This window comes from Gordionus sp. m RMFG-2023, chromosome 1 (genome assembly GCF_954871325.1).
Source record: "Gordionus sp. m RMFG-2023 chromosome 1, tfGorSpeb1-WG-v2, whole genome shotgun sequence".
Classification (NCBI taxonomy): Eukaryota; Metazoa; Nematomorpha; class Gordioida; order Chordodea; family Parachordodidae; genus Gordionus; species Gordionus sp. m RMFG-2023.
In genome coordinates, this window is record NC_088775.1 from 63,450,176 (window position 1) to 63,472,448 (window position 22,273).

The 22,273-nt window shown below is 26.2% G+C and overlaps 1 protein-coding gene and 1 long non-coding RNA gene across 3 annotated transcripts; one reads left to right on the forward strand and one right to left on the reverse strand.

Moving 5' to 3' along the window:
• Positions 1-2,482: 2,482 nt before the first annotated feature.
• On the reverse strand, positions 2,483-21,098 carry LOC135922938 (rRNA N6-adenosine-methyltransferase METTL5-like). The gene is made up of 5 exons (XM_065457478.1): positions 20,964-21,098; positions 20,805-20,922; positions 5,923-6,113; positions 3,098-3,177; positions 2,483-3,046 (listed from the first exon to the last, which is right to left on the reverse strand). The coding sequence occupies exons 1-5, from the start codon at positions 21,061-21,063 to the stop codon at positions 2,897-2,899; spliced, it is 639 nt and encodes a 212-aa protein (XP_065313550.1). The 5' UTR covers positions 21,064-21,098; the 3' UTR covers positions 2,483-2,896.
• LOC135922939 (uncharacterized) lies at positions 11,912-13,557 on the forward strand. 2 transcript variants are annotated; one of them, XR_010571074.1, is made up of 6 exons: positions 11,912-12,124; positions 12,169-12,274; positions 12,318-12,402; positions 12,440-12,596; positions 12,643-12,746; positions 13,306-13,557. It is a non-coding gene; the product is annotated as an uncharacterized LOC135922939 (long non-coding RNA). The 2 variants fall into 2 exon arrangements; XR_010571073.1 differs by having other exon boundaries at positions 11,912-12,274.
• Positions 21,099-22,273: the final 1,175 nt, after the last annotated feature.

Genomic DNA, 22,273 nt, shown 5'->3' on the forward strand with positions numbered 1-22,273 from the left:
ATTTAGAAAATGTAATTTTTGAAATGGTTTTATAATGGACATCGTTGAGTGCTTTTCAGTATCAATACTTGCAATATGATTTAAAGTGTGTGCTGAACAAGATTGATGCTTAGGTAAGTATACAATACTATCATTAATATTTTGATCTTCAAATAGATCAAATAATGGCAGAGGAACTATTTCATCATCCTATTCCTCTACTTGTTCATAAACTCTAATAAATTTTTAATAAATATATTATATCATTTTTTTGCTTGAAGGCTTTTAAATAATTTCTAGCATTATCGGTAATGCATTTGGTCACTTTATTTTGTATCTTATATATGGTAAAAATTTCAAAGATTATTTTTGCTAGATAATCATATGTATGTTTTTGGTTTAGCCTTCTACGAGCTAAGCAGGCTGAAACCCTCTCAAGAGTGTTTGGGTGTAACCAGTAAACCGTCATCCCTAAATAAGAACTTTTTTAAAAGACAATATTATCAATCTTTTTTATATACCGATGAAAAGCTGACCAAGAATCCACAGTTGTACAGACAATTTTTGGGATACACAATAAATCCACTAATTTCTTTGTCATGGTGTCATATGCTTTGTTAATTTTTAATATGAGAGTAGGCCTAGACATCACATTTTTAGATGGATGCAATTTTTTGATAATATTAATAAAAGCAGTGCTTTCTACAATTGAAAATGGTTGTAATTCTTCAATTACAAAATTAAAAACTAATTGATCAACAGTTGATTGTGCCATTTTTGTCTTTAACATAGATGGATTCTACATCTCAATGAGTGTGTGTTGATTAGTTTCAATTTTTTTTTTACTGCTTGCATTTGCAATAAAAGTTATTTATATTTTGATAATATACTCATTTATAAATATAATTGTTAAATTTTTTTTTTCTGGTCATGGGTTACTTTATTTGAATATTTACTGATATGATATATATATATACTCGGCTTACATTATTAATATTAAGAAATAAAAAATAAAAATTAATAAAAAGTTTTATAATACAAAAAAAATGTTTTTTATTTTTATTCTTAAAAAATATAAAGTAACGAGTAAAGTAACGTTTTGCGTTACCTTTAGATGAAGGTAACGAATGGCGTTTCTTTTCTTCAAAAAAAGTAACGTCGTTACGTTAATTCACAGCACTAGTTTGAACCAATATCGGAAAATATCGGATCGGTGAAAAATATGTAGATCGGCACAGCCCTAAATTATATAATTCAAAGTCAAATGCTTGCGCCATTGTTACATGGCCAAATTATTAAGAGTAAATAAACTATAATAAAGATAAAAAATATATACAAAATAAAGAAAAACACCCCAATTTTAACACACATGGTATATGTAGATGCTATGCATATAAACCGGATAGAGAGCTCGTTAAATTTTGAAAAGGTTTAGTTGAATTTTTGAAATACATATAAAAGGTCTCATAATTGTTCCAAGCTGCCCATTACAGTATGACTGCTAAACGCCCCCCTTGCGAATCTTTAGCAACTAGTCTAATTCAGACTATTTTATCCAAAGCCTTTTGATTTTTGTTAAATTAGCTATATAAACTCTATCGTGTCAAAAAAAACTTTACAATGATTAATGCCATTAACAATTTTTATAGCATCGGGCATTGCAAATTCTGGTAATCGGGTGTATATAGTGTCCAAAGGCGCGTTGCAACATGAAATTTCTACCCAGTTAGGACACGAGCTCCATCGCTAACAAAAGAAATCCGTTTTTTTGCAAAAAATCTTCAGAAAAAAAATATAATATGTAATTTTTTCATTTTTGAACACCGCTAGTCAAAATGGGTATAATATTATTTCCCCATTCCTATTGAACTTCTGTTTTTATGAACCAATTAAAATAGGGAAAGATTAGTTTTTGGAATTTAAATTATATAATTATTCAAATATCAATATATTACATATTTTCTTTATAAAATATTTTATGTTTATTTTATGATAAAAAATATTTTTAATTTACTAAAATACCATATTAAAAAAGGATCACTTTTTTTGGAAGGGACCCTAATTATTGCAAAGGGGACGATAAAAAAATTTAAATTAAGAGGGGCACTGCCCTACTACACGCCTGGCCTTGTCTCACTGGATATATCAGCATTCATAAAAAAGATTACTACGACTAATAGCCTGGCTAATAATTTTTCTTAAATCAGTTAGCCATATCCCTAATCTATATTCCTATTTTACATATAAAATTTTATTCTTGTTTAATTTTCCCCATTTTCTTGTTTCATGTTTTTATAGTTATTAGGGATGTCACTGATTTTAAAAGAATATCTAAAAATATTAACTAAAGCTATTTAAAATTGACTAGGGCTATTAATCATAGTCGTTTCTATGACTAAAGCTAATAGCTATAGTTAATTTTTATAAGATACAAATTAGTCGACATAATTTCGTAAATTTTAATAATGAAAATAAAATTCATATATACTTTAAGTGGTTGAAAAAAATTTATAAAATAAATTCATAGTTTATTAATCTACTATAAATGAGGCCAAAGATAAGTAATAAAGTAAAACATTCGAAATAGTAAGTTTGTAATTTATTATTTTACAATAAATCCTGATTTCTCCCTAATATTTCATAATTATGTCTTTATTTTGATTAATTTTTTTATTTTTGCTATTTTAATTTGTTTTTTTACCCTATAATTAAAAACCAATTGGTCAAAAGGAGTTAGAACTATATTTCATTATGTAAATAACATTAAAATTAATATTTGAGGTTTTTTTAATGAAAAATAGCGAAGCCTTACGAATAATACCTGGAAGAAACTGTATTTAAACCAAAAGTGTAGTTAGAAATCATGCAGAAATATATAAATATGTGAATAAAGGTATATATTGTCATGACAAAAAAATCATTGATTCCTATTCCAAACGCGAATAAAGTCGACTTCTATATCTACACTATCTTGGCGATGAAATTCATAAGATGAAGGAATATCGAATTGTATTTGACTTAAAATTTTAATTTTTAAACCATTTTGTTGAGCGAATTTTATGATGTGCTATAAAAGAAAAATTAGAAAGAATATATATTATACATAAAATAATTGAACCTCTCTAGTGGATGTTTTGTGCAAAGAATACACTCGAGACGCTAATTTACATGCCACGGATAAGAATTTCATATCTAAACCTAAAATACACAATATTCTGTTTATAGCTTTAAACTATTTATAGCCTTGTAGTGGTCGAAATTTTAAGACAGCCTGGATTTAGAAAATTTTAAGCACTGATTTTTTATTTTTCACTATTTTACGGCCCGGTTTGAATTTTTTAAATTTCGGGAAATCGAAAATATAGTAAATGATATTAAACGCTCCATTATATAATTATTCAACTGATTAAATGATATTGTAACTAGTGTTTTAAATCGTCCAGGCTTTTGTAAAAAAATTATTTTAAGTTCTAGTTCATTTTTTGATATTTTTTTTAACTTTTCAGGGCGGAGGCTTTGTCCAGATCTGAAGCTAATGATCCTTTTTTAACCCTTTGACGTTTCACGATTTGTTTTAACATATAATAAAAATATTTTCGTATTTTATTAAAATTATTAACTCATAATGTTTTATTTTTAAATTTCATCCAATCATATTTTCATATTTTTTTCTTTACCATTTTACTGAATAATATGATTTTATAACGACAATATAACGAATTCTGTGTATAATATTTAATAATTCAAATTTTTTTATTCATTATTAAAGATAAGAGTATTATATTATGAATAATTATTTTATTAAAAATGAATATGCTCTTTTTTATATCAACTTAAAGTGCATAATGTTAAAATAAGTCATTGGGATATTGGAATACCTTTTTTTAAACTTTATTTTATTTTATATTTATAATAAAGTTATAATTATATTTCACCATAAAATGTATTCTATAATCAGACCACACCAATTTTGAATTTGACGTTAATAAGCTATTTCCTCTGACTTATATTATAATTTTACATTTATAAATGATTCTGTATAATTATTAGATGACAAATAATTTAATACTAGTCGAGGGAGACACGATGATTCCTTCAATTTCATAAACTCCAACATCTAATAATCTCCAGGTCGAGATAGAAGATCCAGAAAATAATGATAATATTATCATCCAAAATAATATGAAATAGAGAGCAGGTGATATCCATCATTTGGACACAAATTATACTAATACATTTTCCACTTCAACCAATATATTAACTCCATATCAATACTTTAAATTATTTATTTCAAATAATATACTAAATAATATATGTGAACAAAGTAATTTATACGGTATTGTATATGATTTTAAGATTTATGCGGAAAGCAAACTAATCCAACACAACTCATCAGAATTAGAGATAAGTGGTGATATAGTCCTCCAATTGGCCAAAAATTTTTCGAAATTTTAAAATCATAAACTCTTTTGCGATAACTACTTTTCTTCAATTGCATTGGCTAAAAAATTAAAAGAAATCGGTATATTTGGTAGGGACTATTAGAAGTAATCGGATGAATGATTGCAAGTTAAAATGCGATAGAGATTTTAAAAAAAAGGCGCGGGAGCTATGTATATAAAGTTGATAAAAAAGAAAATATATTAATTGTCAAATGGTATGACAATAAGTTTGTGCACGTCATCTCATCCTTTGTCGGTGGTGTTCATCCGATATAAAAATAGGTCACTAAGTAGCATAAAATATATTGAAGTGCTAACCAAATATACATAATGAAGGTATGAGAGGTGTCGATTTACATGATATGCTTGTTGAATGCTATAGATATTAAAGGTAAATGGTTCTACCTGAGAATCATTTTTCATCTCATTGATATGTATTAAATTCATGGCTTTTTGTATAGGCGGCAAATATGCCATGAAAAAGAGAATAAATGAAACTTATCAAATTTAAAACACATATTGTCAACGCATTGTTATCGGCAGGCAAAATTAGTAAAATCAAAGAGAGCTTTGATTGAACAATAATTTTTTAAAAAAGTTCTTCTATAATGGCTCCTATATCTGATATGACAACATTGGTCATTTGCCGGATTCCTGCGAAATGAAGCAAAATATAATATATATTTATGTTTTAATCAATATAGAAATTGTTTTCGTGATTTTTATAATAAATAGATAATTGTATTTTTTTGTATTACAATATGCCTGATGATGTCAAATTGCATCTTCATTTTTTTTACCTGTGTATTTAAAAATAAAATTTAGAAAACATTTTGGGCATCTATGGAGTAAAGAATTTTTTTTTTTTAATTATTAAAAAGTTGGACGTCAAAGGGTTAAAGTAATTAATAACCTTTGTAAAAAATTAACAGTTAGGATATTATGCTTATTCAATGTGTATTTAAATAAACGTCTTTAAAAAATCTTATAATGGCTCTTATTTCTTTAGGAGCATTTGCGGCTAAATTATCCAACTGTTTTATTTTGTAAATAGTTTAAAATTAATTTGCCCTATTGTTACCTAACATAAGTTAAGAAACTATGTTAATAATTAAATCTGTCCCGCTAAATTGCACCGAATATACGCATCACGTCTACTAAAAAAATTACGATTATCATATAAATCTTTGTTTAGTCTCAGAATATCCTTTAAAAATGACACCATGTTTTTTTAAAGTTACAAGGTTTCTGAAAATCCATATTATTTGATATGTAAAAAAAATATTCAAGTTTTAAAAATTAAATAAATTATTGTAGTATTAATTAATGTAATTCAAATAAAAACACTGGATAAATAAAAAAACTGAAAGAAAAGGTAATCTCATTTTGTTTCATTATGATTGTCAAGGGTATTTATAGGTTGAAAAGGGGGCTTTTGTTATTTTTTCCAAATTTTAATATAATAAAGCACTATTTTATATAAAATGAATCATGATAAAACCTTTGTTATTTTTAGTGCCAAATGGGGGATTCATTACTATAATATCAAAAGGTTTGCGTTGAATATTCAAGGTAGCGTCTAGCATGGTGACATCAGCTTTGATTAAATCAATTTTATCGTTCATATTGAATTCAGAAATGTTATCACTTGCAACCTGCAACGCATCTTCGTCGATATCGAACCCTACGCATCTGTAACAATTTTAAAATTACATGAGATATATCATATAAAAAATTAAAAGAAAATAGAAGTTATTTAATTTTTTCATGGAGAGTTTGAGGCTATGTTCAAATGGAATTGCAATATAAAATCATCTAACTTAAAAAGCAAATAATACATTTAAACAGAGTTGTTAAGGAGCGGCGCTACATTTTTTCAAAAAAAAGCGGGAGCGGGAGTTAGCTCCTTTTAGGGCTGGAGTGGAGGAGCGCCGCTACACCGCTCCTTTAAATTTAATGTATAAATTAAATTATTTTTTAAATATTAATTATATTTATTAATTAAAATTCAATAAAAATGAAATTTTATTTAATTTAAATTTATCCATTATTAAATGTTTAGCCGAGTTTTATATTGGTTTTTCATCTAATCATTTTAAATATTAAACATCAAGTTTTCCTTTTTATATTAAAAACTTTTTGGAAAATCTTATAAAATAAAAAATAGTTTTAGATATTATGGATTTAGATATCATAGATGAAGAAATCGAATTTCCATTTCCATCATACAAAAAATATTTTAAACTTCTAAAAGATGTTGATCCAAATGATCAAACAAATTACGGGTAAAATGCCTTTTGTGTTTAAATAAAACTATTTAATTTTCAAAAGTGAGCAGCTTCAATCTAAAAAAGCATCTAAAAGTAAAAAATCTTTCTTTTAAATACAAATTAATTTGGAAGATTTTTTTGATTCCACGAAATTGATCATCAGGAAGATAATATATTGGACAAATATTTTTTAAATAATGATACCAAAATTACTATTTTTGATAAATTTCCTGAATTAAAAAATATCTTTATAAAATACAATAAATACCCTGCTTCCCTCTAGTGCTCCTGTGGAGTGCCTATTTAGTATTGCAAAACAAGTCTTAGGGGAGAGGCGTGGATGTTTGATATATTCTAATTTAAAATTTATTACTTTTAAAAGCTAATAAAAGGTTATAAATATTGATAGATAATTTAATATAAATAAAGCTTTTTGATAAAAAAAAATAAGATTTTATTTCGTATACCCTCTAAAAAATGAAAATCAAAGGAGCGGTAATGGCACTTTATTATTTGGAGCGAGAGCTAGCTCCTTTTAAAAATGTAGTAGCGGGAGCTAGTTCCTTTTGAGAAGGTAGGAGCGGGAGCTAGCTACTTTTATAAAGGAGCGTTAACAACTCTGCATTTACATCGTGGCAATTATGTAATTACAAAATAAAACGCATTGAATATTTTATAATAGATAGTGTTGTATTTTCATAATGTAAATAATTGCTCTTTAACTTCGAAAGAGCTATTTTGATAATTATTATTAAAAAGGATCATTTATAGATTATAGTAAAAATAGATGTTTAATTTATGTTATAAGAATAAAAATAAGAAAAATAGTTTAATCATAAAATTCAAATAAAATATATGATAATTTAAATAAGTAAAATTTCCGTAATTATATCTAGAGAATTCACATTACAATAGAACGTTGTTTATTCCTATAATTCTATGAAAGATAAATTCTAAAAATGCGTAAGCAATATTTATTTAGATTTTTCAATTTATATCACTTTTAAACATTTAATATGAAATTTTTGGATGTTTAATTTATTTTCTGTGTGATGAAGTTTTGGCATAATTATTATGGCTAGGCTTGCCATATTCTAAGTGAGTTTGCAGATTTTCAATGATTAAAAAAGTGGGATTAAGCGTGACAAACGCAATCATATAAGTAGTGTTGTTAAATAGCTCGTTTTCGGCCGATTTTTAAAAACGGCTAACTCAAAATTTTAGTCAGAAAAATATTGCCCAAGCCTCGAGATTTCGTTAATAGATGTCTAGGTGTTGTTAAACGGCTCGATTTGAGTCTATTTTTTAAAACGCGTAATCAATATTTTAGCCAGAAAAGTGTTGCCTAGACCTCAAGATTTCGCTAATATCCAAGCCCTTGGGCTATCTATGACCAAAATCTTCAAGCTTGAGTAATATTTATCGAGGTAAAATATTGAGTAAACGTTTTTAAAAATCGGCTCATATAGAGCCGTTTAACAACACTATCTTTTTGCCATCTATGAGCAAAATATTTAGGCTTGCATAATATTTAATTAAACGTTTTTAAAAATCAGCTCATATAGAGCCGTTTAACAACACTACCTTTTTGCCATCTATGAGCAAAATCTACAGGCTTGCGTAATAATTATCTAGATAAAATATTGAGTTAAACGTTTTTAAAAATCGGCTTAAATAGAGCTATTTAACTACACTACCTTTTTACCATCTATGAGCAAAATCTTCAGGCCTGCGTAATATTTTTCTGGATAAAATATTGAGTTAGCCGTTTTTTAAAATCGGCTAAAATCGAGCCGTTTAGCAACAACTATAAGTATTGGTGATTTTTCTTGTCACTTATGAATTTATCAATCTTTTTTTGAATATTATTAATATTTACAAATATATTTAAAAAAATTAAATACAAATCTCTGCATATTTATCGGAAATTTAGGAACTGTAATTGATGTCAACATTCTGCCCTACCATCAATCTGGCTTCTAATAAATCGAATGAGAACGTAGAACGATTTTTTCGCCAAGAGTTATTCATTAAACTAAAAATTCTTTCTGCATTTGAATGGTGAAGTGAAAATATATAATTATATACTTTATCTATGTTTATTGCTTGATTATAGTTAAAAATTTCATCTATTCTTTGATGAGATAAACCTAATAAATTCTCAATTTTTATGGATTTGAAGATATAACAAATTCTGCAAATATTATTATCGTGTTAATACCATTTTCGGAAATAGAGTAAATTTAATCGTATATTATATTGGAATAATTTAAATAAGCTATATTATATAAACATTGACCCGGCCCCTATTACGGGGGGGGGGTCGTATTTTAATTATTTTAATATACCCGGGCAGGGTCTAATATTTTTTTAAATATCTGGGGCGGGCGTGTATTTTAAAACCGAATATTTTAAATCGTATTATTAGCTATAAAAATTAAAAATAAAGGTAATATATTTAAAAAATCCAGGCCGGGTCGCAAAATTTTTTTAAAAAAAAATCCGAGCCAGACCGAATATAAAATCCGGGCTGGGTCAAATTTTTTTTTAATAACCGGAATAGGCAATTGGTATTTCTGCAGGTCTTTGATAAATATTCTTCTTGAAACCGTGAAAATATGGTTATAAATAAAAATTAAATCTAACAGATAATTTTCAACTATAGCTGATGGTACATATGATGTTTCGAAATCAGAAGCAATAGTTTTGCTAGTAAAATATAATGAAAATGCCTAAACGGTTGAGATTAATAGATATACATATATTGTATGGGTAACACGTCTCGATTTCTTAAGTGGGCAAAGCTGTGACGATGCTTCAAATATGAGTGGAAGAATCAATGGAGTATACAGGCTTTGATTAGAGCTGAAGAAAGCAGCTTTTAAATTGTAGATAGTGATGTACTAAAAAAATCGCAATATGTATTGTTAAAATGCATATAAAGCTATTTCTTTTCCCCCTGCTTTATGATGACTTGAAGTTTTAATAAAAATTTTATTATATTTTATCACTTAATTTTGGATAAAATATTATTGATGACAAACTTAGCTTGTACAAAATTGCAAACCATGTCGTAGGATATATGGTTTGCAAAAAATAAAATCCAATTGGAAAAAGATTGCCTGATTAATTTGATAAGTATAATTTAAATAATGTCTAATTAGAAAATTACACTGAATTTTTGAATGCTTTTTCAAAGGCATAAGATTTTATGAAGGGGAGAAATCAACCTTTTAATTTTGAAAGTTTTAGACTTCAAATATTACAATCCAAAAGGAAAGGTGTATATACTTTCATTATTAAATATATTTCATTTAAGCTTTTTAACCCAGTCTGTTTTATGATGCACTTGATTTGAGAATAATGCAATTAAATGAAATATTTAAATCATTCATTTTTTTACACCTAGGGGAATGGCGAAAAATACATTTGTTAAAGATGATATCAAGGATATCTGTGAATTTTACAAATTGAATTCGAGTCAAGTTATTGAAAAAATGTCTAAGTTTCAAAATATTTATATGATGGTTAGGTGTAATTACATGACCTAGAGGTTAAAGAATCTAAAGACTTGTTAGATTCTGAAAATTGTAAATTTATTTTATTAAAATATTTATATTAATACATTAGTTTCTTCTTGTAATTATGATTCTGAGACTTATGATTCAAACTGGAAAAACTATTAATTTATGTTATTTATTGTTTTCTTCGCCTTGAACTCAAAGAGTTTTAAAAATCATCTAAATGTATAATTTTAACATTTTAAAGTTCATTTCAAAATTTAGCAGAAAAATAACAGATATTTCTGAATAAAATACACAGATGTTTTTATATATTAATTATTTAATATTATATTTCATAAATAAACTAGAGATTTTATAAAACTTTAAGATTTATGACTAATTAGCTAGATTTTTTTTCTTAATTTCGCTGGACATTTGGTAGGATCGCGGCAGGACAGAAATTCATTTAGCGAGACTTGGCAAACTATAGTGGGGTGTATGGCATGTCTAGTATAGCTCTATTTATATTCTATAAAAGCATTCCCGTAAATTTCTATTATTTGAGACTGCCAAATGATATTAGAAAAATATTATATTAAAAAATTATAACCAAATTTTTTTTAAATATTTTTAAAAATTTGAACCATTTGGTGCAGTGACTCGATACCGTGTGCTTCTCTGATAAAGAGTAAAATATCAGAACATTCTCAAATTGGTTATAGTCATCAAATATTGAATACCTTTTTAATTTGAAAAAGTCCAAAAAAATGAGGGTATTAAAAACTGCCAAAATGCTTCAAAAATAGATATATATATAAAATTGTCTGTAAAAGAACCAAAAAGATTGGATATTAAACTCACTTCATATCAAATATTACGGTAATTATAGATGGCTTACTTAGTATAATCATGAGCATCGAAAATATTCTTTCTGTACTACTCAAAAGATGGAATATTTAAAAAATTGTTAATATATACATTGGATATTACTTAACTTTAGGTTTTGGCATGAATAATTCAAATATTTTTTTGAATAAAAATTATGATTTAAATCAATTTTTTTTAAATAATGATCATAGAAAGAAAAAAATTTAAATTAAAAATATTTTATTAAACCTGATTTGACAATGTTGTTAAATGGCTCGATTTTTAAAAAAGGCTAACCGAATATTTTAACCAAAAAAATTACGCAAGCATCGATTTCGTTAATAGATTTCCAAACCTTTCTGCCCTCTATGAGCAAAATCTCCAGATTTGCGTAAATTTTTGGCTAAAATATTTGGTTAGCCATTTTTAAAAATCGAGCCGTTTAACAACACTACGTTTTACTATATTTTCCTTTTAAATTTTAACTAATTGCTACATTCTATGATTTTAAATGGTGTGTCAATCGTATAATTATTTTCTTTGTATAATAAACTCCCATAAAAATTATTTGCATATTGATTTCAATATTTTTTTGATACTATAAAATTAATTTAGATACAGTTTATATTTATCTAATTTCTATAAAAAATATTAATTATAAATAAAATAACCTTGTTAACAATAAAAAAAAAATTCATTATATATTCAGTATTGTTACAACGGCCAAATATTAAACGATATTTCAATTTTGCTAATTAAATAATGGTTTAACATAAATTCCACGATAAAACAAATATTATTGTAGTAAAATAAAGTCATGTTTGATTAATAACTTTGCTAAGGTCGTTATATTCATCCATAATATATTATATTAAATTATTTCTATATAATAAAAATTAATTTAAATTAAAAAAATAGTGGTTTACTCAGTTTTTATTATTTTTATATATAAATGATTTTTACCAACCCTATTACCCTGGATTCATAGTGAAGAGCGATTGCGATTTAACCGCGATATCGCAGCGATTCTCATAGTGCAAAGCGATTTTATTAATTTAAAATGGTATCCATCGTTAAATTATATTTTTATACAAAATGATATTGAAGAGGAGAAGATTAAACAATCTTAATATTAATAAAAGAAAAGAGGGCGAATTTAACACCACCTTTCCTAAAAAATAAGGCGAAATTTAATTATATGAGAATGACCAAAGTATTTATTAAATCTATTTTATCTTTAATTCTATTTTATATAGGAAACTTTTTATTACATATTAAAGATATAAAATCAGTATTATATTCTACAACCACAAAGAAGAACTTATGTTTGTCTTTAATAAAGTAATTTATATTTAAAGATATTTTTTATTTAGTTTAGCTACTGGCTGTAGGTATCCTACATTACCCATACCTTCAAAATGGGGATTTCAACAATCCAAAAAATTATTAGGACCATATGCCTAACTATATGGCAAACTTTAGTAAGCATTAATATGCCACTACCTTCTTTCACTGACTTTGAGAAGATAGCAAAGGTATAATATAGTGTATATTATATTTATGTATATTATTATTTAAAAGGAGTTTGAAATAAAGTGGAATTTACCAAACTGTGTGGGTAATATTGATGGAAAACACTGCCGAATTAAAAAGCTCCCAAACATTTTTTCTAGTTGTTTTACAAGGTTTATGAATTTATTTTACTAATTAAATATTTCAATTAACTAAACATTGCAAAGAATATAAATGTAAACCTAGATAATTATAAAAATATAATTTTTATAAAAAGATAATTATAAAAATAATTTTTAAAAAAAATAAATGATATAAATATTGGAAAAATAAGGAATTGTGGATGCAAATGTAAAATTTATAACTGTTGATGTTGGAAGTTCCAGTAGCGAATGGGATGGAGGAGTTTTTGCCAACTCCAAAATATATAAAATGATAGAAAAAGGAGACATCCAATTACCTCCTCCAAAAAGATTGTCTAATTCCAACCTCATTTCTCCATATTTTTTGTGGCTGATGATGCTTATTTTTTAAATTTCTATATTTTAAAGCCCTGTAAGGGTATAGTATATATTGACTTAATTATATCATATTTATATAATATATAAAGCAATTATTTTGGGCAATATTAACTTAATCAAAATGGCCATTATTTCAATTATCAGGAATTTAAAATTTTATTAGTATTTTTATTATTTATATATTAAAATTTGTTTTCATTATTATTTTAAGGTATCCTTACACCACAACAAGAGGCCTATAATTATCGGATATTGCGTGGAATGTGCGTTTGATATCTTAAGAGCTAAATGGATGATCTTTCGTCCTATGGATACTAAATTACCACTTACTGAAAATATCATACAAACTTGCACATAACTAGATAACATTATTATTGATAAGGAAAGATTTACTATTTTTAATCCTAAAAAAAATCAACATTGTAAATTTATTTAAGCAACAATATATTAAATCATCGTCAAATATTGCAAAGCATAATAGGAATTTATTATGCATTTATACAAAAATCCTATATTATAAATATATATTATATTGTTTTTTATAAATTAAATGATATCTTATTTTATATTTTTTATATATACCTTATTTTGTATTTTTTTATATATTTTAATAAAATAAATTTTCCTTTTATAGTCTAAACTCATTGTAAAATATATATTTAAGAATATGTCACTAAAAATTCTATATAATATACAATTATATTTAAAAAAAGCAAATAAGGTATGAAAATATATTTTATTTCTAATAAGATAAATATATATTTAAAATAATATAAATATATAATAATTTTATTTATAGAACTTCATATATTTGATCAGTTAAATCATTTTCCTGCTTTTCTGTACATTTATCTAATTTTCTCTCAACAAAAGACATATGCCATATTCAGTTGTTTTATTTATAAGCATCTCTATGTTTCGCATTGTTTTTTATTTAAAGTGGTTAAATTTTTATTCTGTGTGCTAAAAAAAGTTTTGAGTTTTTTTATACATTTTTTAAGGAGCTTGATGTATATGAAAAACTGGGAAGGTTTGTCAGTTCTTTAATTATCATTTGTAGCCCTATTAATAAGGAAATTATTTAAAATGGTTATATCTTTAGTCTTCATGCTAAAAAAAGTTTTAAGTTTTTTTTATTTTTTAATTCATTTTTAAGGAGCTTGATGCATATGAGAACTGGGAAGGTTTGCCAGTAATTTAATTATCATTTGTAACCCTATTAATAAATAAGATTATTTAAAATGGTTAAATCTTTAGTCTTCATGCTAAGTTTTTTTATACATTTTTTCAGGAGCTTGACGTATATGACAAACTAGGAAGGTTTCACAGTTTTTTAATTATTTGTACCTGATCTTCTCTCTCTCTATTATCTGGGTCTAGAAATGAACCCTATTCAAGCTTAGCTGCTATTACATACTCATCATATATATTGATAGATTTATAAATCAAATTTAGTTAAACATAAGCTTTTAAGCTATTCATATTTAGAAAATTGTTTGAATTAAATATTTATTTTTGAACCGATTGTTTTAAAAAAGAAATACTATTATTAAATAAATAGAAATATTAAAATTTTAATAAATTATTTAAAAAATTTTTTTGGATAACTATTTATTAAGTTGTTATAGATCTGCAAATTAAAAATAATTGGCCATAGCTTTGTTGTGATTGCATTATTTGATTTGCACTTATTTAAAATCTTGTGTATATAAATTTGAATATTTACGGAAAATAGTTTGTTTTTTTATATAAAAAATTGAATATTTAAAGTTCATGTAAAATTTGAATATGTACATTGTTAATAATGACTATTATATTATAGAAAGAAAAGATATTTGGATAATGATTTAAAGTTGATTATAATCAGATGAAATTTATTATGTTATAATCGGATGATGTTAATTTTATATAAAAGACACAATTTTTATAATTTAAAGCACTTCCACTTTTTTGACCTTTTTAATTTTTTTTTACTTTCACTTAATTTAAAATTTTTACTTTTATTTTTATGTTTCTTTTATGTTGATTATGTTTTCAAATTATATTTAATTATTAATATTTAATAAAGATTTAGTATTAGATTTTAGTATTTAATTATATTTTTATTTTATTTTTTAGGTTCCAACTTTTCTCTATATGACAACTTTTCCATATGTAACTGTAATAGAAACAATTAGCCTCAAAGGCAATTAAATATATGATGAATTTAAAATATATATATTATTAATTGTGTACGACGATTAATTGTTTGTTTTGTAAAAGATATATATACTGCGGAACAAAATATAAAAAAGAGTTAAAATTACAATAAAATTTGGTATCACTATAATGGCGCAGTCGTTTCAAATGGAGAAATATAATATAAAGGAGTGCAATATGGAAGTTTATTTATCAAAAATGGAATTCATATTTAAAATCGCAAAAATAGAAAATAAAAAATCATTTTTATTAGCGAATATTGGATTAGAGGTTTATTCTAAATTATTTAATTTGTGTTTGCCAAAGACATTAGAGGAAATATCATATGATGACATAATTAAACTTTAAAAAAATTATTATATGAAGAAGACAAACTTCATATTAGAAAGATATTATTTCTTTAAAATGGAACAAGAAAAAGATGAAACCATCGTAGAGTATATTAATAAATAAAAGATAAAGGTAAAGACGTGTGAATTTAAAGATATGTATAATACAGTATTGCGGGACAAATTAGTGTCAGGAATTAATAATGGAAAAATATTAATGAAATTAATTAACACGCAGGACTTGACATGGGAAAGTGCAATACAAATCGCGACCGCAATGGAGACTACAGAAATGATGTCGTATGAAAAATTATCTGCAGGGAAGGAGATAAATAAAATCTCAAAAACAGTAACAAGGGAGCAGTATGACAAGGACAAACCAGTATCAAAAATTATTTGCTCTTGTTGTGGATTAGGAGATCACATAAAACCTAAGTACCCTAATTTGAATGCCATCTGCCATAATTGTGGGATAAAAGGACATTTACAAAAAGTGTGCAGAAGGAATCGTGGGAAGAAAGAATATATTCGAACGATAGATGTTCCAGAAAATGAGCGAGAAAGTTTTGAGGATTGGGAATTTCCAGAGGAGTCTCGAGAAAAATTTGAGGTGAAATTATTGATAGATAAAATTTATATTAAATTTTTAATTGACACAGGATCGGCAGTCTCCATTTTGAATATAGAAGACGTTTACTGTTTAAAAATACCAATAACAAAAACGGATATTATTTTAAAATCTTATAATAATGTAATGATCAATATTAAAGGTAAATGTATATTACCCGTTAATTATATGAATAAAGTTATATATCATGAATTTATTATTGTAAACAATGGGATTAATTTGATAGGTAGAAACTTAATAAACAAATTAAAATTAATAAAAATAAATTAATGTAATATAGTTAATGAGGTTTGGGAGGATATCGTACATATATTTTCCTTATTATTTACGAAAAAATTAGGTTTACTAAGAGGGTTTAAGGCCAGTTTAGCGGTAAAATCCAACCCTCAGTTTCAATGTATGAAAAGTAGACCAATACCATTTGCGTGGAAGGCAAAACTCAAAACGGAATTACAACGACTGGAATCCATGGGAGTTTTAGAAAGACTAAAATACTCGAATACCGCTTCTCCGATTGTGCCCGTATTGAAGAAAGATGGATCTTTACGAATTTGAGGTGATTTCAGACAAACGGTTAATGCAAATATTTTGATAGATAAATATCTTTTACCCAGAATTAATGAATTATTAGCCACACTAGGTAATGGGTGTAAATATACAGTATTAGATTTATCCGAAGCATATTTTCAAATTGAGCTAGATGAGGAGGCAAAAAAGCTGTTAGTAATCAACACGCCTAGTGGATTGTATCGTTTCACACGACTTCCGTTTGGGGTAGCCTCAGCGCCAGCGATTTTTCAACAAGCAATGGATTCATTATTAAAGGGATTACCTGGAGTAGCGGTATATTTGGACGATATAATAATTACGGGGGAATCAATTGAGAGTCATAAGAAAAATTTGATAAATGTATTAAAGACGTTAAAAATAAACGGTATGAAATTAAATCTAAAAAAATGTGATTTTTTAAAGAAATGATTGAATTCTTAGGTCATACCGTTAGCGAAGAGGGAATTACGACAACAAATAAGAATGTAAATGCAATTTTAGACGCACCGTTACCACAAAACGTTAAAGAATTACAAGCTTTTATCGGTATAATAAATTATTATCAAAAATTAATAAACAATTTTTCGACTATTGCCGCTCCATTATATAGGCTTTTAAGGAAGGATGTGCCATGGAAATGGACAAATAATGAAACAATTGTAATTAATAAATTTAAAAAATTAATATCAGAAGCACCAATTTTAACACATTATAATCCGGAAAAACCGATAATTCTAGCTGCTGATGCGTCTCAACATGGAATAGGATCAGTTATATCTCATATCATTAACAACGAGGAAAACCCGATTGGATACGCGTCTCGAACATTAAAAGCTGCCGAACGAAATTACAGTCAGATAGAGCGTGAGGCTTTAGCAATTATATTTGGATTAATTAAATTTAAACAATATTTAATTGGCAGACATTTCATTATCATTACTGACCATAAACCCCTAGTATCGTTACTTAATCCACATAAAAGAATAACAGATATGTCATCAAGATTAGTAAGATGGTCATTACTACTAGCAAATTATGATTATGAATTGCAACTTTGAGGGACAAAAAAAAATAGTAATGCGGATATGCTTTCCCGGTTTCCAATTGACGGTAAACCATCTGCTTGGGAAGAGTTAGATATTAATTTAATAGTATCGGATGCTCCAAAATTTATTTCAGCGTTAGATATAAAAGCACACACAAGAAATGACCCGGTATTATCAAAGGTTTCACGTTACCTTACAACTGGATGGCCAAAGATAATAGAGGAAAATTTAAAACCGTTTTTTCAGCGCCGAAATGAACTCACGTGGAGGCAGGGTGTATATTATGGGGATTAAGAACCATAATTCCAAAAAATTTTTTGTCTTTTTTACATATGGGGCATCAGGGTTATACTAAAACAAAATTATTGGCACAACGTTTGGTGGCCGAATATTAACGAAGATATCGAATTACACGGTAAGAATTGTGAATTATGTCAAACAAATAATCATGGCAATAAAACGATCATAGGGAAATGGCCCTCCGCAAATAAACCATGGGGAAGAATTCATTTAGATTTTGCCGGACCAATTAACGGAGATATATATCTAGTAATAATAGATAGTTTTAGTAAATGGCTTGAAATACAAAAAATGACGACGAATAATTTTACTGAAGTAAGAAAATTGTTGTTAAGACTTTGCTATTTTCGGTTACCCCAATACGATTGTTACGGATAATGGCCCCCCATTTCAAAGTAGAGAATTTAATTTATTTTGCAAACAATTATCAATTAAAAATGTATATAGTGCTCCATACCACCCTAGAACCAACGGAGAAGCGGAGCGGTTAGTACAAACTTTTAAAAATTTTTTAAAAAACCTGATTGTAATAAAATACAAGATTTTTTGTTTAATTATCGAAATACGCCACAAATAACCACAAAACAATCACCAAGTTCAATTATGCTTAGATTTCAACCCATAGGACTTTTACAATTAATAAAACTAATTTATCCTCATCCATATATACCTCAGTTACCAGGTTTTTTTAATATAAATGAAAAAATATATGCAAAAGATTTTAAAAAAGATAATTGGATACCAGGTATCATCGTTAAAAGAACAGGACCAATGACGTTTTTAGTTGAAACTAAATTAGGGGTATGGAGAAGACATATTAATCAGTTAAAACATAGGTTCGACAACTCCGATTTAAAAAATAGAGAGGAGGGAAGAGAAGAAACGATGCAAACTATACCACAAATGAATGAAAATGATCATATACAAAATTCGATAGCAAATACATTGAGCCTATACAAAACTCAATGACCAAAACATTGATCCTATACACGAATTGGTGACCAAAGACATTGACCCAATAAAGACTCAATAAACAAAGACACCATCATAAATGATAAGATGAAAATCGACAGGAATGAGCAAACGGTGGTAGAGAACGAAAGTACAAGCAGCCATTATCCAAAACGGATAAGAAAACAATTTATACAGTTTCAAATCGAGAGCCCAAAAAAGGAGAATAGATGTAATAGAAAAAATTAGCCTCAAAGGCAATTAAATATATGATGAATTTAAAAGATATACATTATTAATTGTGTACGACGATTGATTGTTTGTTTTGTAAAAGATATATATACTGCGGTACAAAATATAAAAAATAGTTAAAATTACAATAAAATTTGGTATCACTATAGTAACAAGCTTGACCTAAAATTTTAGTAAGAATATAATTGTTTTGTATTTTAGAGAAATTTTAATTATTAATTTATTTTGATAAAAGAATAGCAATGTTTTATATTATACTTATTTAAATTTATTCCTAAGTTTGTGCTGGATTTTTTTTTAAATTCTCAATTTTGAAGGAGAAACCTTCATCGGGCTCATGAGTCAGGTATGGGCCTAATATTATAATATCTAGCAGTCTGTGCTGGGCTTGAGATTTTGAAAGAAAAATTTAATAGGTTGGGCCTAAAAAATATTCATTTTAAAATGATATTTAATGGGACAAATATTACAAATCATTATAATTTCATTAATATTATTTTATGTTTACAGATAGTGAGTACCTTAATGATAAAAATTTTGAAAATGTTTTTATTAAAATCTAACAATCATTATTTTAATTATAAATTTAATTTTTTTGTTCACTTCCAAATTTTTTAACAATAGAATCCTAATTTAAGCATTATGCACACTTTACATACATAAATGTATAATTTGTAAAAATTTATCTGTATCTAACATTATTAAATGATGTATCTAAATATATTTTTAGGCAATAAGTTTTGTTAATTATTATACCTAGCCCTTCAAAAATTTGCCTCTTCTTTCATTTTAAGCCCCCCACCCAAATATATTTTAAAACCATCTTTTAGCAACGTGTATTATTTCAACATAATTTTATATATAAAAAAATTTTATGGGCTTGAGTCAGGTTTAGAAATATTTTTGAAATTTATTACAAACTTGGAAATTTTTTTCAAATATCAAATGCTGGCCAAGCCTACAAATTTTTTTACTGTGGGCCTAGGCATGGTATAAAAATCAAAGCACATGAAGGTCTCTGCTTTGTAGTATTCTATGTTGCATTCTTTTTATATTTGTGCTCAATAGTGAAAATTTTTTATCCTTGTTTTGTAAGGTAACTTTTATGCTTTATTGGATTTTATCAATTTAGCAAAATGTAAACTAAGCAACTGTAGATAATAACTTTCCATAAATAAATAAAATTAGATTTTAGATTATTTGCAAAATATTGTAAACAGTGTAAAATGATATAGAAAGTGGATTACAAAAAAATAAAATAGCAAAAAAATTTGTTAGAAAATCTTTTTGCTCTGGCCTATATAATATAACTACTCAACATTTTCAATAAAAAATTTATATTTGTGAATAAATAATTGAAGATTCAAAATATTTGTAATAAAGAAAGAAGCTTGTATAATAAAATAATATATGATCATTTTATTTATCTAAATAATATTGTACTAAGATTACTTACTTACAATTGGCAATTAATGATGCCGCAATCAAAAATATACCAGATCCGGTACCGAAATCGCCTATTAGTTTATTATCAAAATTGTCAAACCTTGTATGTATTGTATTGATAATCTGTGCTAAAAATCTTATATATAATTAATGTATATAATGGCGTTACCGACTATATGAGAACTAGTATTATATTGTTCTAAATATAATTTGGGCTTTTTTAATAATTCTATTTCGTTTAATAAACCCTCAAATTTTTTTAATTTCATGAATTAACGAATGAATGTTCTAATCAATATTCATTCATTCATTACCACGCCAGAAATTGCACTACCAGGTGTTTAAGCTTGCACCATGTATATTCACTAATATATAGATCCTATACATGATGTATGCCCGTTTTATTATAGTGGACGGTACCACTATGTAGTCAGCTAGCATAGTAAAGAAGAGAGGAGTAAGAAAGAGGTGATCTATTAGTTCCGTTACCGGTAGGATAGTATTAAAAATTGTAAAACAATATTAATAATAATGTATCTGACGCCTGATTAGATTATTTAAGAGAAAAAATAAGTCTTATGTTAAGTAAATATATCCTTGGAAAATAACTATTCCAGACATATCTAAGTTCCCTATATTTGTTAAGTCGGTTCCTGAAAACCATTATCCTAATAAGCCTAATATCGTTTAAATTGTTTTTTCTGTTTCCTTTTATTTATTTTTTCTTCATCATTTTTTGTCATTCATTAGAGTCAATATCGTTTTTCCCTATAAATACTCTGGAGAAGAGGAGAAGGGAAAAGCCGGTGCGAGAGTAGTCCCATTCCTAACGACCCTGCTCTAGTTCAGACTATGTCTAAGCATGTATTATAGGTTTTCCTTTAGATGTTTTTGTTTATGCTGAGTGCCATAAAATCTGTAAATGAAAGATTGAATCAAGTCCATGCTTCAGACATTTTGTCAGCCAATAGTATTTGAGAGTTCTCAGCCTCCCATAATCTGGGGTCCATTCATCGATGAAAATATTATATTTTCTTGTAAATGTCTTGAGCAATGACCAAGTAATTCTAATATCCTCAAAGGAATGAGTCGATTGATAGGTAGGATGTTGGTACATATTATAAATCCAAATTTTTACTTAGAAAAAGAAGACTGTCTATTTTTTTTATTTCAATTGTGTACGCCTTTCCTCTAATAGGCGATTGGCTACAGAAAAAAATCTTTCACTAGAAGCCGAATTTGCCAGGGCTGACAAAATTTTACTCTCTAATTTTCTCAAAAAAGGAAATAAATTTTCCTGCTTCCAAAACTTCAAAATATTGCCATTGTTATTTGTTTTATTTTTTAAAATTTTATTTTGATAATATTGATATATATGTATAATTTAAAAAAAAATGATAAATCACTAAAATATTAAAACAACTATATAAAAATATGTAAAAATATATAAAATTACTAAATAAAAATATATATTGGTCC